The following is a 15,773-nucleotide window of genomic DNA, read 5'->3' on the forward strand; positions in this document are numbered from 1 at the left end:
CGAGACGAATACAGCAGAAACGTGGAATCGAGCCCAGGGCACCCGGGGGGAGGCGGGGAGGCGTTGCGCTTTTCCCTCGTTGTGACCTTCGCATAGCACAGCCCTTTGGAGTGCGCGATGCCGCGGTATTGTGCTTCACTGCACGAGAGTCCAGCGCTCTTGCGATTGGGGTCGTGTGGTTGCGCTTCCACTGCCCGCCTCTCCTCCCCGCATCGCTTTCCTTCCTGCCTTGGCGCGTTGCTGCGCAGAGCGAAGAACGGCCTCCTGTCGACATGTGGGTGCGTGGTTGTGTGCGCGCTCTTCTCCTTCGCCTGTTCCTCTGGCGTACCACTCCCCCCCCCTCCCTCCCGTCACACCGACACTGCCACACGCATAAGTAGTCGCACAAGCGCACACACTCGCACCGCGTTGTTGCCCTTCTTTCCTTGGCGTTGCACTACCGCGGCCCTCCCCTCCCCCAACATCGTACCATCGCAGATGAGGGCTAGCGCGTCTGGCCGACCAAGAGGAGTGAGTCGTATGAAACCTTTCTGCAGTAAAAAAAAGCGCTTGGGGCCTGTGCGCGATGGTGCGAGCGCTGATCGCTCCCAAGATGCATCGCTGGGTCAGTGGATCGCTACCGACGCCCTGCTTTCCAACCCGTCCGGGATCTCTTCGTCGGGCACGGCAGGTGGGCACCCCTCATCGCCACCCACCACCATGACAGCGACGACGACAGTAACCACAACCGCTATGTCCCGAAACACCGCCCGCAACGCTGCGACAACCGTAGAAAACCTGCACGAGTGGATCTTGGCTGTCAAGCAGCCATCTCTGCCTACTGCAACCTCCGCAGCTCCTACTGTTTCGGACACAGCGCAGGAGCGCGGGGTGCACAGAGTGCGCTCTGGCAGCGTCACAGTTAACGGCAGTAGGCGCCACAGCTCTGCATCGGTCGTGGCACGCCTCCCCCTGGAGGAGCGAATCGGTCTACCGGAGTTGAAGAGTATCATGCGCGCTTTCCAAGTGCCCCCGCTCGGGGAAGATGGCCAACTGTTAGAAGCACCATCAAGCGAACACCCAGGCAGCGGAACCGCTGACGGTGTTGTAGCGCTACCGAAGACGCACCACTCGGCAAATGAACTGTCCAATATCGTTGCGGACCTCCACCGCAACTCACATTCAGCGCATCCGCCCGGCCAACACGGCACAGGTGACACCACTGGCGCGCATTCACCCGAAGAGGGTAAGCAACAGATGCACCTGCGTGCTCCTGCTGCTCCGCTTTCCTCATCGAGGCTAGCCTTGCGGAGCTTGTCTCAGGAGGAGTTCATCCACGCCATCCAGAGCGCAGTGCCGTCTGCCACTCTGCCCGAGATCCAGGCGCTGCTGAGCAAGACGATCTCCGAGACGCAGGACACCGTCTCTTGGAATGAACTGACCGCGTTTCTGGTGAGCCGCTCGCGACAGAAGGCCGACCTAGCCCTCGAGAACCAGCGCTTCGTCCTTGGCGACCCGCCATGTGGGATGCGCTTCGATGACCAGCACAGCAGCTCCATCACCTGCGTCGCGGTGGAGCCGGTGCGCCGTCTCCTCGTAACGGGCTGCAGTGCGGGCTCTGTGCGGGCCTGGAGCAGCGGCAGTGACCTTGCCTACCGAGGCCTACTGCTGCAGGTGGACAAGTGGATTGTGGGGCTGCACTGGGGGTGCAATAAGCGTGTTCTCTACGTCGTCACCATGGATCGCTGGGTTTATATCCTGGACGGAGCCACGTTCGAGGTGCTCCGCGTCTACCACGGCCGTGGCATCACCCAGTCCTCGGTCAGCATGACGTACGCGAACGAGACGATCGACACTGTGCACGTCGGCGGGGTGGCACCATCGAAACTCACCGCATCGAGTGCTCGCCGCTACGGCAGCGCGCGCTTCATCCCACAGGGCATCGGGTCCCCGGATACATCGAGGACCCCGCCGTCGTCGCGTCCCCTCACTAGCCGCGCCGGCTCGCGGGAGTCGCATGAGGAGCGCACGCGGCGTCTGCTCTTCTCTGCCATGCACGTGTGCCGCGCCGTGCGTCCCACGAGCAAAGAGACGGAGGCCGCTGAGCACCCACACCGCAACGGGTCAGCACAGCCTGGGGATACCACCGCGGCAGCGGGTGCGAGCGCGTCACCGGCGTCCCCGTCATACACAGAGGTGTCATCTCCTTTGCCTACAGCCACTCTGACGACGATGTACTCCCTCACAACCGCCGAGGCAGCTGAGGTGCTGCACCAGAACAACACCCCACTAACCGGGGCTGGCAGAGGCCCCTATGTTCACCAGCAACTGGCGGAGTGCGTTCTCACCGCCTTGATCGACCCTGTGACGGCGACGATGTTTCACGAATCTACTTTCCAAGAGGATGTGCTGATGCTGGGCACGAGCGCTGGTGACGTCTTTTTCTTTCAGCTTGCCCAGCATCACCACCTCAACGCAAATCGGGTGCTCGTGGCGCGGCACGTCTTCCGCCAGCTGCACCGCGGCCGCGTCACAAAACTGGATCTTCTGTTGCCTCTGCATGCCCTAGTCAGCTCCGGCGACGACGGACACGTCCGCGTCATGTCTCTCGTAACTGGAGAGCCATTTCGGTCCTTCTACGCGGCTGACCTCCCCGGGCAGCACGCGAGCGTAACCGACTTCCACCTGCACCCGCAGCTGAAGATGTTGCTGACTGTCGGCCCAGAGCGGCGTGCTCTCGTGTGGGAATGGACGCAGCCGTCTCCCATCGCACTGCTCGACCCAGCCAACAGCCCATGCTGTGGCGGCGCCTTCATTGGTGATCGAGTGCTGACGATTAGCCGCGATGGGGTGCTGCACGTCTACGACTGCAAAGGGTTTCACCTCCAGCAGCAAGTCTCCTTGGCCACGGCCGGCTCCCTCGATCGCTTCGGCAGCGCTGTCGGGGCCAGCCACTCCACCATCTCGAAGATGCACGTGGACGAGGCGCGGCAGCGGGTGCTGTGCTTTGGGCACTTCCCCTTTTGCTTGCGCGTGAAGTGGCAGGTCTCCTCTGGCTTTCCGGAGCGCTACCGAGGTCACCACGTGCCGATTCTCAAGACGCTGTCCTCGCGTGCCTTTCGGCAGGTGGTGACGGTGGGCACAGACGGCGTCGTCATGACGTGGACTCCTCGGACAGGGACGAACGAGTTTTCCTTTCCACTCTCGAACTTCTCGAACACGGCAACAGCGTCAGTCCCGCTTCGACCGACAGCTGTCTCCATGGACCTCTTACAGCGCCGCCTACTCACGGGCTTTGCTGACGGGGTCATGGTTGTATGGAACATCCTGAACGGTCAAGTCGAGCGCGTCTTAACAGCTGCCGCTCCAGCAGCGTTACCGTCGCCTTCGTCCTCGCTGACGACTTCGAGGGGCACAGCGAGGACGAGAGCGAAGCCGATGTCCGGCCGTGGTAGGTCTGCCGCCACCGCCTCTGTGGAGCGAGCTGCGGCGACGGCGACAGCGGTGGCGCTGACATCACCGAGCCGCGATGTCACCGCAGTTGGCTCGCTTCTGCGCCACCGCTCCATTTCGTACGTCTTCGTCCTCGGCTCGCGCATGTACGTGGACGCGGCGGTGGAAAGCTCTGGTGCCGCAGAGCGGCGCAGCGGTCTTCAACTCGGCGAATACTCTACCACCTCGGCGTCATCGTGGACGGTGCCGAGTGCATTTGGCGATGTGACAACGCTAGTGCAGCTAGGGATGCAGCTTATTGGGTGCGCGACCACCTCTGGAGCAATTCTGGTGTACAACGTGCTCTTCGATCGGCAGGAAGGTGCCCCGCTGTGGGTGCACGAGTCTCTGCTATCCCCGACGTGGGCCGCCGGCGGCACTCTCTCTCCGACATCAACGGTAAACACCGCATACGATTTCGCCAGCGTTGGAGGTCCGAGTACATTACTGTGGAGAAACGGCACCGTGTCGGCTGCCGGCCGGCGGATGAGCGGCAGCGGCGTGCTTGCCGGAACGCAAGGTCGGCGCGCCGTCCCTGGCCCCGCCACGCTCTTCCTCGAGTCCCTTGTGAACAGAGCCGGGGCTGCTGGAGCGGCCCAGGCTGCCGGTGCTGACCCGGCGGCCGCGGCGGCAGCGACGACAGGCGCAGTTGTCTCGCGCGCAAGCTGCCTCATGACGCTGCCGGCTGTCCACCCCCGGCTGCTGTTCGTGGGACAGGAGGACGGCACCGTGTCGTTCTGGCACACGCTGCGTCGCGTTTGCCTGGGTGCCGTGAGTTTGACAGCTGCGGCTGGTGTCGAGGATGGGAGGCAAGGGGAGGGCACGGAGTGGGGTGGAGGCGAGACGGTGGTGGACATGGACATGGAGGAGACAGACGGGCAAACGCTCGTGTTCGGCGACGGTGAGGGTAAGGTTCACGTATGCCGTTTGAAGTGGAAGCTGCTGGTGGACTTGCGCGAGCAGACGGCTGCTCTCGCGATGCCCAATCTGGCCTTGTACTGCCGGACGCCAACGCCAGCGAAGGAGAAACTTCCCGCGGTTGCAGCTTTGACAGCGAGCTCAGCAGAGGATGCGACGGCCTCCGAACGGGCGCTGCCGGTGCTGCAAGAACTGGAGCGCGTGCACGTGTTTTCAAGTGGGCTCAAGCTGTCCGGCATTTGTCTTGTCCACGCAGACGAGGAGACCGCGGTCGTCCGTCCCGCCGCGCCGCTGCCCAAGACGAAGACTAGCGCCGAAGATGTCGGCACGACACCGGAAGAGGGCGGGAGCAGAGACGCACCCCGTTCCTCGCTGGGGATGCACAAGTATACGGACAGGCCTCGTCTGCTCATCATCTGCACTGGCATCGATCACTTTGTGCGTGTCTTCACGTTGGCAGGCGTCCCCATTGGAGAGCTCGGAATGGACGAATGGGACACGACGCGGCCGTCGACCTTTCGCTTCATTGGCGAACCGACCGTCCCGCCTGCCGTACCGCTGCCGTGCTCGCTTGCCGGCAACTTCACTTGGCAGCAAGACGGACACGACAAGATCAAGGGGAGCGGCTGCTACCACGATTACTTGGCCGACCTTTACGCGACGCACCATGCACGACCTGCGATGGTGGCCGGGCCTATCAAGGGGCTTGCATGCAATGGCAACATGCCGTTCGGTTGCATCGCAACGTCACGGCGAACGATGGGTGGAACCGTCTACCTCGGCTGCCCCGGCAGCTCCCCGTCCCGCGCCGCCGTCAAGACGTCGTTGGTGGCCCGTCCGTCACCTGCTCTCGACGCCCCACACTCGGTGGATAGGGTCGGGCGCGCCGTGGGAGTGGACACGCGGCAGAGCCACGGACACTCAAAACTTGTCGCTTTCACGAAGAGCGCCGAAACGGGCACGAGGGCAAAACCCGAGCTCTTCGCCGAGGACGGTTGCAGCCTTCCCCCGTCTCGCCTGAGCCCCGCCAACCAAGGCTTCCACGCACGCCTCCGGCGAAACACACGGTACTTGTGCGAGAAAGACCGACTCACTCGCGGACTGCTAAAGCACTCGTATGTACGCCAGCTCCAGCAACTCCACCGCCAGGGGCACGCATCGTCGTCGTCGTCGTCGTCCCACCAGCCGCCGGCAGTGCTACCCGAGCTGCCTGCCATCCCGTCCAGTACCCCCGCGACACCATCTGCTGCAGCCAGCGTGCACAGCGAATCCGCTGGACAAAGCAAGGCTGCAGAGTAGCTTCGCGGGTCGCTGGAGCATGCCGCCGAAACCTCTGCAAACGTACCAGATGAGCCGCATGAGCCTTGCCTCGTTTTCGTCGCGCTGCGCCGCAGGATTGCTTGCACAGTATCTCTGTCAAACGACGCGAAAGCGTCCATGACGCGCCCCCATCCCAGCACGGCCTCCACGACTGCGCCTCACGGCGCCGATGGAAGCCCGTGGAATCACTCGCGGCAGTTGTGTTGCATGGTTGCGGCACCGTTTTCCATGAGCATGGTGGCGCAGCTCAACCTGAACGCGACTGAGGCACCGCTTCTCGATCCGCCGTCTCCCGTGGGGATCGTCGCTGGAAAAGGCGTCCCATCGTTGGTGAGGCAATCGTCACCGCTGACTGTTCCACATTCACACGAGCAGGCGACAAGTACTCGCACGCAAAGCCCCACTAACCTCGCACGCGGTCTCCACATCTGTGGCAATAAGAATCACGGCGATGGCGAATCTCGGCGGCCGTCCCGCTTTGAGGGAGCGAGCCCTCGCGAACGCCGTGCGTGACGTGCTGATCAACGCAGCGGGACCGCTGTCCGCAGCTGCCCTCCAAAAGCGAAGCAGAGTCGTCATCGGGCAACAGCGATTTACATACCGTTCTTCTTACCTGTCTCTCGAGCGGGCGGGTCTCGTCGTGAGCACCCGTGCAGCGGCGGCGCAGGAGCTGAAAAAAGCCCGCCAAGAGGTTTCTGGGAAAAGTGGCGTTGCAGGTGTGCAGGGCACTAGCGGGAGAGCTATTAACGCCCTCCTTGGAATGCTAACGGCGGCAGCACTCGAGCATGGCGCTACCGACATGCACTCGGCGGGGAGACTGGGACCGCAGCGGCGAGGGGGAGGGTGTGTGTGTGCTTGTGTGTCGTGATGAAAAGCAGACGATGATATAGCCGGAGTACCCCGCAGCACTGCGCGATATGGAACGGGTGCTGGAGTGTGTATGAGCCTGTTCATGTCACCGGGCAGATGGGTCCACCGGGTAGTGTTTCCCGTAACCCTTCCCCTGTTATACTGCTCGAATACCATTCAGGAAGCGTTTCTCTGTGTGTGTGTGTATGTGTGTGCGTGCTTTTTTAGTCCCTGCGTTGATTGCGGCACACAAGCACACACACACAACACCAGCACCCTCTTCTTCTTCCTGCGCCTCCCCTCGTGGTGCTCTCCTCCACCGCGGCCCCTCTCCCAACAACACCATCTCACCACTCCTTTCTCTGTCCCCGGCAGTGGGGAGTTGCTGATACGTTTCTCTCTCTCTTTGGTAAGACCCCTGCCCTGTTTTCGGGGGTTGTTGTGTGGGTGCGTATCTGTGTGTGTGTGTGTGTTTCCCAGAATCCTTTGCCTCCGACCTCCAAGACAACGCCAAAGCATTATAGCTACGCATATATATCCCCTCCCCCTCTCCCTCTCCCTCTCTACACACATATGTATACATCATATCTAGCTCCATGCATTATCACGATGTACTCTCCTCCCCGACCCTTCCGTCTCCCCTCTCTCTCTCGATGCAGTTGACGTCACCACGCGTCTTTGTCTATTCTTTTCCTGTTGTTGTTGGCAGACACGTGCAATGTTTTTCGTTTCTCTCCGCTCGAACTCTCTGTTTGTGTACAGCTTGTACGTACGTCCGTGGGTGTATAGTCATCTGCATGTGCGTGTGTGTGTATGCTCTCACATGCCGAAGCTCCCCTTCCTCTGATCTCTCGTCGTGTTCACTCTCTCTGCCAGCTCGCTCGCTCTCCTATGCATTTTTTCTTTTTCTTGTGTCTGTACCGACGCTGCGACCCCCTCACGACGGGGTGCGGGCGCACCTCGGTGCGTGGCATTTCAAGGCCCAGCGGCACCCTCCTCCCCCATCTCCTATCCCCATCCCTATCCCTGCCCAATGCCGAGCCACCTCTGGCGCCGACAGGGCCGAGTGCCTGCGACTCAGCGCAGTCAGGGCGGTGCATCGCTGCTGATCGCGGACCGTCAGCTCCTGGACGGCGTGGCGTCCGGGTGATCTGCAGCCGCGAACGCACGTGTGCACTCTCCACATGATGGGCAGAGTGTCCGCGTGACGCGAACGCATCCCACCACCCGGCCCTCGCACTGCCCGCTGGTGTGGGGAAGCCTGAGCCACCCACTCCCCTCGAGGGGAGGGGATGCACCAGGGGTGGCAGCCGGCATAGCGGGGGAGCGGCTGTGAGGCGGTGGGTGAGGGGGCAGCGCTTGAGGGCGGTGGGGGGCGGTGCTCACAAAGCCGAGTCGGCGCATCTGGTGTGACGCGTGCGTGCCTGTGGCATGCTTTGTCCCACGCTGGTGGGGCCCTGAGGCAGGGCGGGGATGGGGCCGGCGTTGAGCTCGTGCTGTTTAGCAGGATGGGCACGTTAAACGAGAGAATGTATCCCAACCTTCTCGCGCGAACATGCCGACTTACATGTGCTTGCGGAGTGGCGTGAGTTGTTGTAGGCCGCGCCAGGAACCGAAAATGGACAAAACAAGGGGCAGTGATCGCGGCAGCAGCACTACCGGAAGCGTGCGCATGCCGAAAAGGCCGGACAAGTATGCCTTGTTCACATTCTCTGTGATCCAACCCGTTCTTTGGTGGGCAGCAACGAAACGGGACTGGCACGCCGCCACACGCAACTGGGTGTGCGCATCCGTCATGACTCGCTTTCGACGCGCAGTTGCCGTTCTTCCTTTGTTCGGTTGCTCCTTCTGTTTTCCTTGCCGACGAACTCTGCGCCACCTCGGCGATTCACCCCCTTCACGGATCACCGCCTTTTGCTTCCCAGGCGTCCCTATCTCACTCAGCGCTTCTTCTCTTCCCTTTTCCTTGTCTCACATACGGGACCTACTCCATCTACCGACGATGTGGCACGGACACGTATAGCCACCGCAAGAGCAGAACCTGAAGCCTCGGCACATTGGTTTGCCGAAAGTGCACCCTCATAATTCCCTCCTCTCTTTTTCTCCGTATTCTGAGCTACGACTTGACACGCGCACACCGGCACGAACCTTGCCACTCCCTATCTCGCGTGTTCGGCGTGTCTGCCTCCTGTATATTTTCTGCGTCTATGTGCGCCGTCGAGCAGCTTGCACTCCTTCTCTCATTGCCGAGCACCTTTACCGCACACCTCATCTTCTCCATTCCTCTCCTTCCACACACGTAAGCCCCCCCCCTCCACCGTCTCTCACGCACACACACACACTCACACACGGTCTTCGCACACATCGGCGTCGGTTTCCGCAGGCAACAGAAAAGTTGTCGCACAAGCCTCCTCACCCCCTGGCAGCAGCACACGCGCTGACGTTTTCTCTCTCTTCTCCTCGCCTTCCTTTGTCCCCTCCGTCCTCGTTGTGTCCCTGCCACTCAGCGCCTCGTCTCTTCATTGTGTTGTTGCTCTTGTTCCGGGCCCGCTCTCGCCTCCCCCCCCCACCGCTCACTTACCCTATTCTTCGTGTTCTAATATACGTGTCTGTGTGCGTGTGCTCGTGTTCCCCCACCGTTTCTCGCCACATCTTTGTCGCCTGCTCAGGGCGCTTGCAGTCGCTCTCGCTCTCGCCCATCGTTTTGCTCAGTGCTTGCTTACAGACCTTACTGAGTCACAGCACGGGAGAGCTTCGTGGTGCGTTGCACGTCACGTCCTCCTCTTGTGTCCTTTGCTGCGCCTCTCCCCAACGGCAAAGAGAGAAAAAAAACATAGCAATGGCCGACAGTGCGATGGCTCACGCGAACCAGTTCGCCCCGATTATGAAGTCGCTCCTGGACACGGATGCGTACAAACTGCACATGCAGCAGGCCGTCTTTCACCAGAACCCAACTGTCACTGCGGGCTACAAGTTCAACTGCCGTGACAAGGATGTCCATCTCGGCATCTACGCGGATCGGGTGTACGCGCACGTGCAGCAGATGGTCAGTGTACAACTGACCGAAGAGGAGTCTGCCTACTTGGCAACGCTGCCCTACTTCAAGGAAGACTACCTCGAATACCTGCGCGGCTACCGCTACAAGCCGGAGCAGGTGCGCATTCGCGCCGTGCCGCCAACGATGGCATACGAGAAGAACGAGTTCGGTGAGGACGGCTCCGACCTGGAGGTGACGGTGGAGGGGCCATGGGTAGAAACAATTATGTGGGAAATCCCGCTACTGGCGATCGTCAGCGAGGTCACCCAACGCAGCCGCCACTCTCGCGTGGGTCCGGCTGAGGCGCTGGCGAACCTGCACGAGAAGCTGGATCTGTTCTTCGCTAATCACACGGAGGAGGAGCTTGCCACCTTCAAGATTGCTGACTTTGGCACGCGCCGGCGCTGCAGCCAGGCGGTGCAGGAGGCGGTCGTGCGGACACTGAAGGAGGATGCGCGATTCGGCCCGCACCTGATGGGCACGAGTAACTACGATCTGGCGCGGCGCCTTGGTCTGCCGCCTGTGGGCACTCAAGCGCACGAGTGGTTTCAGGCCTTTCAGCAGCTTTCTTCAGAGCTGCACCATTCCCAGATTATGGCGATGGACCACTGGCTACAGGAGTACCCCCAGTGCCTCGGCATTGCGCTTACGGATTGCATCTCAATGGACGCCTTCTTGAAGGACTTCGGCACGCGTCTGGCGAACGCCTATCAGGGACTGCGGCAAGACTCGGGTGTACCGGCGGAGTGGGGCCAGAAGGCCTTGACTCACTACAAGCTTCTCGGGATCGATACCCACTCCAAGATTCTTGTCTTCTCCGACGGGCTCGACCTGGAGAAAGCGGTGGAGTTGTACAAGGGCTTCAAGGAAGACATAAATGTGCTATGCGGCATCGGCACGCAGCTGACGTGCTCCATTAAAGGAGTTCGCCCGCTTAATATCGTCATGAAAATGGTCCGATGCCAGGGCAGGCCAGTCGCGAAGCTGTCGGACACCCCCGGCAAGATCGCGTACGACGACCTCGAGTACGTCGAGAAGCTGAAGGCCGCTTTTAACGTTCCAAAGGGCGGCCCCGTCTAGTATGGCGATTCAACACTGCTGCGGAAGGACGTCATCGCCACACGTGTAAGCGGCAAGGAGTACCTCGCGATGACGAGCACGGAGATAGGGAGAGGGACACCGAGTGGCGATGGGCAAAAACAAAAAGATGTGCGGGTGTGGCGGCACCGAGGCTGCTGCGCCGTACCTCTCTTGTCAAACCGCTTCGCTTCACACCTTGGCCCTTACCCCCCGGCGGGGTAGCGCCTGTGCTGCTGGCGCTGCTGCTGTAGCTGCTCCCCTCACCTTTTCTTTCTCCACTTGCTGCCTTGTATACATATATCGCCCTTTTGTGTTCGTGTTTATATATTCCTAAGGCAATACATATGCATACGCATAAGTGGCACTAAAAAAAGAATCCCGCATCGTCATCATCATCTCTCTGCCTCGCCCTCCCTCCCTCCCTCCCCCTCTATGACTTCGATTGCATATGTTTCGTTCCCTATTTCTGTGGTTGCGGTTTTTGTCCCTTCCTTGGCATGCACTGCGCTGCCTTGTCGCTTGTATATATATATATATATATATTGTGGGGGATGGAGTTTACACGACAGCGGGCTGCTCGCTCCACGGTGGAGGGGGAGGGGGGCGGTTCGTCTGTTGGTTGGCTGTTGCGCGCAAATCATCCCTTGTCTTGTTTCCGTTCTGGTTTGTTGTTCACAGTCTCCCCCCCCCCCCTGACGCGCGTCCTGGTGGTCCGTTCACCGTCAGCCTCGCCTCCCCGAGTTGCGTGTCTCTCCCTCAGCCGCTTTCCCGTGCTTTCTTTCTTTTTATTCTCACAGGGTGTGCTCCCTCGCACATGCGTCCGTTTCCCGGTTCGCTCGCGGCCCGCCTGTTGGCACGTCGAAGGGGGAAGGGAGCGAACAAAAGGGACAAAGCTGCGCTTTTCTGTGCACGTCATGTACCGTGTGAGGTGGTGCCCCTATCCGTTTTTTTGTTGTTGTTGCGCACACGCTGGCCGTCCGTGTGTGTCGCCTTCGAACAGCGAGACAGGTATGGATTAGTGAGGACTGCAAGCACGCCTTGGCTGGCGGTGGCGAAGGTGGAGCGGTGAGGCAGATGGGAATGACGCTCAAATATTTTTCTTTGCGCTGCGTGCCTGTCCTTGCGGTGAGCTTCGGATGCAAGCTCTCGTGTCTCTGCATACGGCGCTCCCCCTGGTATGGAAGATGCTAGGAAAGGTGTGGCGAATCGAGGGGGGAGGATGCAACGATGTGCCGCCGCAGGCGTGTGTTGGGGAGAAGACGATGGGAAAATAGGCGTACACACTTGGTTCATCTCCCCCTTCCTCCACCCCATCCCACCCCGCTCCGCCCGCACGCAGACACAGAGAAGGATGATGGACGGTGTGAGGTAAGTTTTTTTTCTCATCGTCACTTCCCTTTTTTTCTGCGCTGGGGCATAGGATAACGTCTGGGTGCGTGTGTGTGGGGTGGGGGGGAGCATGCTCGTGTAGGCGGCAGCACAACAGAAGAGCGACGGCAACCACTGAACCCGCAGTGATGTTGTCCGTCCGCTTCTCACTCCTGCGATGTCGTAGGTCTCGCTCATTCTCTGACATTTAAATCGGGACACTCGCGCACCCACAAGGTTGCCCTCTCGCGTCGGTGTGAGAGAGAGCGCAAACGGGTGAGGCGTTTTGGCGATGCAAAACGCGCACGTGCATCAGTGCGTGTAGATGCGCATGTGTGTCTCGACATGCGCGGTTTCCTCTCTCTTTCACACACACACACACACATACACACGTGTTGCCTTCTGTACTCCGTTTGTCGCATGGCGCTTCCAGGCAGCGATATGAGGACAACGAAAGACGGGTCGCCGTAACGCGATTGCACTCTATTTTCGCCCATCTTCTTCTTTCACCCGCTGACGGTGCTGGTGTTCTCCCAGCCTTTTCCTGCATGCTTGCATGCGTGTCGAGGTGCGTCTCCGAGACGACCTCTTACCGCTACTAGTATTGTTAGTGCGACAACGTTCCTCAAGCACCCTCCCCCAGTCCTGGTCTTTATCGCACCGTTTCTTTTTCGAGCTTGTTTGACCGCCGCCTCATCCGTCGTCGGGCCCTCATGCGTTTGTCGTTGGATCACCCATGCGAGGTGTACGTCTCCCTCTACAGCCACTCGGATTGTGGTGCGTGCTCACAGCTGCAAGTTCTGTGCACCGCCCATCTTTGGCTCTCTCATGACGCCGCTTCGCTTTCCCCTCTTGCTCTTGCTCTTTCCGTCCGCTCATTCGACGTCGCAATGCACCGGGGCGGGGGTGCAGGAGACGAGGCGAGGCGAGACGAAGGCCGTAGAAGGGCAGCACGAAATAATAAGAAAAGTGGTGCACGCATTGTCTTCGGGAACAACCACAGCTGCGCCTGCACAAAAGACACTGCTTCCACAAGCAACAAGGAGCACATATATGTATGTGTGCTGCACACCGCGGAAAAAAAGAAGGGGGTGAGGCGCGGCGCGCCCTCCCCCCCCCCCCATCTTCGCAGAGGACACGGCCACCGCATGAACGTGGGCGGATGGGCTTTTCCTCTCCATCCATTCATGGAGTCTGTGCCTTCACTTGAACGGTAGGCCATTCAGCTCAGCCGTGCTGGCCTTATGTCTTTGCTCTCTCCCCCTCGACTGCTCGACTCTCTTCTCGCGTTCGAACTCTGCGGTACTGTGGTCGTCTGCCACGCGCCTATCCGCCTAATGGGGGCTGCTTACCGCCCAATTTCTTTTCTTTTGTGTGTGCGCGCGTGCTTGCATCGAGTGGGACGGATCTGCACCGTGTCGCCGTACTCCTCCTTACGACAACAAAAACTTGTCTCAGCGGACGAAGGAAGATGTCGCACCGATACGAGGATGCCGTGCTAAACGGAACGGCCCTGTTGTTGCTGGACCTGCCACCGGCGCTCCGCAACGTCGTCCAGCCGCTGCAGAAGCTGTTCGACACGCATTACCCCGATAACGGAATAACGCGCATCTTGTTGAACACACCGCCGATCCGCAGCACATCTGGCGAGAATGTCATGGAGTGTGGGGCCGTGTTCTTCTCGTCCTCAAAGGCGCTGTGGACAATTCTGGACCGAGTGCGAGTGCTACTGCGCACCGAGGACGGCGCGCTGGAGTTGCGGCGTGGCTACTTAACTTTGGGTGTACATGAGGTGCTGGTGGAGGGGGTCGTGACGTGGGGCGCAGACGGGCGACAGCGCCCCAACTCTGTTCCAAGGGCTGCCACCCCAACACTCGCGCCAGACGTGGCGCTGTGTGCCGAGGACGGGAAAAGCTCTTCTATGTCGGAGAGCGCGCCGACAGCGGCGCCGAAGCCAGTCTCCGTCCCGCCCATCACTTCAGCGACAGCATCGGAAGCCGTGCGTGCTCCGCGAAATGAAGAAATGCGCTCAAGTCGCCGAGAGACGCTGGGTGGTGCGGAACGTTGTGGCGAGGTTTGCCAGACGGTGGTGGTCACTTTTCTATTCAAGGAAATATATAATCGCCATCGAGAAAACAACGAGGACCGCACACATGGAAGACAGGGTGGTGTTCCGGCAAGCTTCCCTCTATCGCCTTTTATGGTGTACCAAATGCTGGTGGGTGAGTGTCAGCCCAGAAAAATTGTTGTGATCGAGTGCCAGCGCGCCGCGGCGAAGCGAGAATGGAGGGCACTGGTCGAGCTGGAGAACGCCGAGGTGGCGGCGCAAGTGATTCGCGTCTTCACGCGCCGCGCCGTGGAGTTTGTGAGTGAGTCTAACGCCTACAAACCACCGGAGCGCAGCCGCAAACCGCCGGAGAAGGGGCCGCTGCCGATCTGCGCCGAGGTGCGCTACTACGTGAACTGTTCCTACAGTGTGCGCAAGGGTCAGAGTCGTTTTCTTCCAAACGGCACTCGCAACTATCATCGCACGGTGGCGGTGCGTCCCTTCTGCAAAGCTGAGCTGGACCTCACCGATCTGCAGAACCTGGCAAGGCTGCAGGTGAGAGCCCCGCGCGAGTGGAAACATGACTCTCACGCAATAAGGCCTGCGTCTATTCGTGAGAGCGAATCGCCGGATAGAGCTGAGATGTGCGAGGAGGAAGGGCGACCAAAGGAAGCGCCGTCGGCTGAGGTGCCGCACAAGCGTCGTCGCTCGCCGTCCCCGCGCAACAGCCGGCGGCGTTCGAGGCGGTCGCCGTCGTACTCACGCAGCCGCTCCGCCTCCCGCTCCTCGTCCCGCTCGTACTCCCCTGACTCTTCGTCGTCGTCTTCACGGCGTTACCGCTGGCGCCACGGTCGCCGCGTTGACCGCCGCCACGGCGATGGGCGGTGGCACGATGCGCGCGCGGCGGCGCCTAGGGAGCATCAGAATACTGAAGCAGTTGTCCCTGTTGCGGCAGTAGCCCCGGAGACGGCTCTCCCCGTCGAAGCCCAGTCAATGGCTGCGGCGACGCATGCGCAGACGCAACCCCAGCAGAAGTCGCACGTTACGTGCGAGTCTGCGTCAGCAACGCCTGCGCTGCCGGCGGTGACCTACGACAGCCATGGCCCTCTGCCGGTCTGGTGGCGACCCATCTTCTCTCAGGAGTACCAGCAAACCTACTACGCCTACCGTGATCCGAACACCGGTGTGGAGACGACCACGTGGGAACGACCTGCTACATAAAGTCGTGTGTGGAGTGCGAGGAAGGAGGGCGGGGTGGGGGAAGAATAGCACGCATGCTCGTGTGTTGCGCCTGTCTGTGCACCCACTCTTACCCGCATAAGCGGAGGTGTGACCTGGAAGCATTTGGGGTAGTAGACGGACGCGTGTCACCCCTTGCGGAGTAACTCCGTTGGGTGTTTTGTGCGCGCTTTTGTGCGGATGTTTTCGCTTAGCACAGCGAAGCCGACGATGCAGCGCTGACTGTGTCATTGCCGTACTGTGTGTGGGTATGTGCCGGGGCACGGACAAAATGGAATCGTTGCCTTCTAGCCTGTTTGAGGAGAGGGTGTGGATTTTTCGCTCCGCTCTTGGGACACATGTGCGATGTCTCTGTTCTCCGTGCTGTCTGTGTGCGCGTGTGTGGCCTTGATATGCGCAAGCGACACGTGGGCACTGCCGTAGCTCGTTGTTCTGGCCGCGCAC

General features: G+C 60.5%; 3 protein-coding genes across 3 annotated transcripts; all 3 read left to right on the forward strand.

The window, feature by feature from the left end:
- Positions 1–990: 990 nt before the first annotated feature.
- Positions 991–5,688, forward strand: LMXM_32_0950 (conserved hypothetical protein; the record flags this gene model as incomplete). The annotated part of the gene is made up of 1 exon (XM_003878296.1): positions 991–5,688. One exon carries the CDS (start codon positions 991–993, stop codon positions 5,686–5,688), a length of 4,698 nt encoding a protein of 1,565 aa, XP_003878345.1.
- A 3,709-nt stretch (positions 5,689–9,397) lies between these two features.
- Positions 9,398–10,675, forward strand: LMXM_32_0960 (putative nicotinate phosphoribosyltransferase; the record flags this gene model as incomplete). Its single annotated transcript, XM_003878297.1, has 1 exon — positions 9,398–10,675. The coding sequence occupies one exon, from the start codon at positions 9,398–9,400 to the stop codon at positions 10,673–10,675; it is 1,278 nt and encodes a 425-aa protein (XP_003878346.1).
- A 2,839-nt stretch (positions 10,676–13,514) lies between these two features.
- On the forward strand, positions 13,515–15,311 carry LMXM_32_0970 (conserved hypothetical protein; the record flags this gene model as incomplete). Its single annotated transcript, XM_003878298.1, has 1 exon — positions 13,515–15,311. The coding sequence occupies one exon, from the start codon at positions 13,515–13,517 to the stop codon at positions 15,309–15,311; it is 1,797 nt and encodes a 598-aa protein (XP_003878347.1).
- Positions 15,312–15,773: the final 462 nt, after the last annotated feature.

The sequence above is a fragment of the Leishmania mexicana genome, chromosome 32, assembly GCF_000234665.1.
Source record: "Leishmania mexicana MHOM/GT/2001/U1103 complete genome, chromosome 32".
Lineage (NCBI taxonomy): Eukaryota > Euglenozoa > Kinetoplastea > Trypanosomatida > Trypanosomatidae > Leishmania > Leishmania mexicana.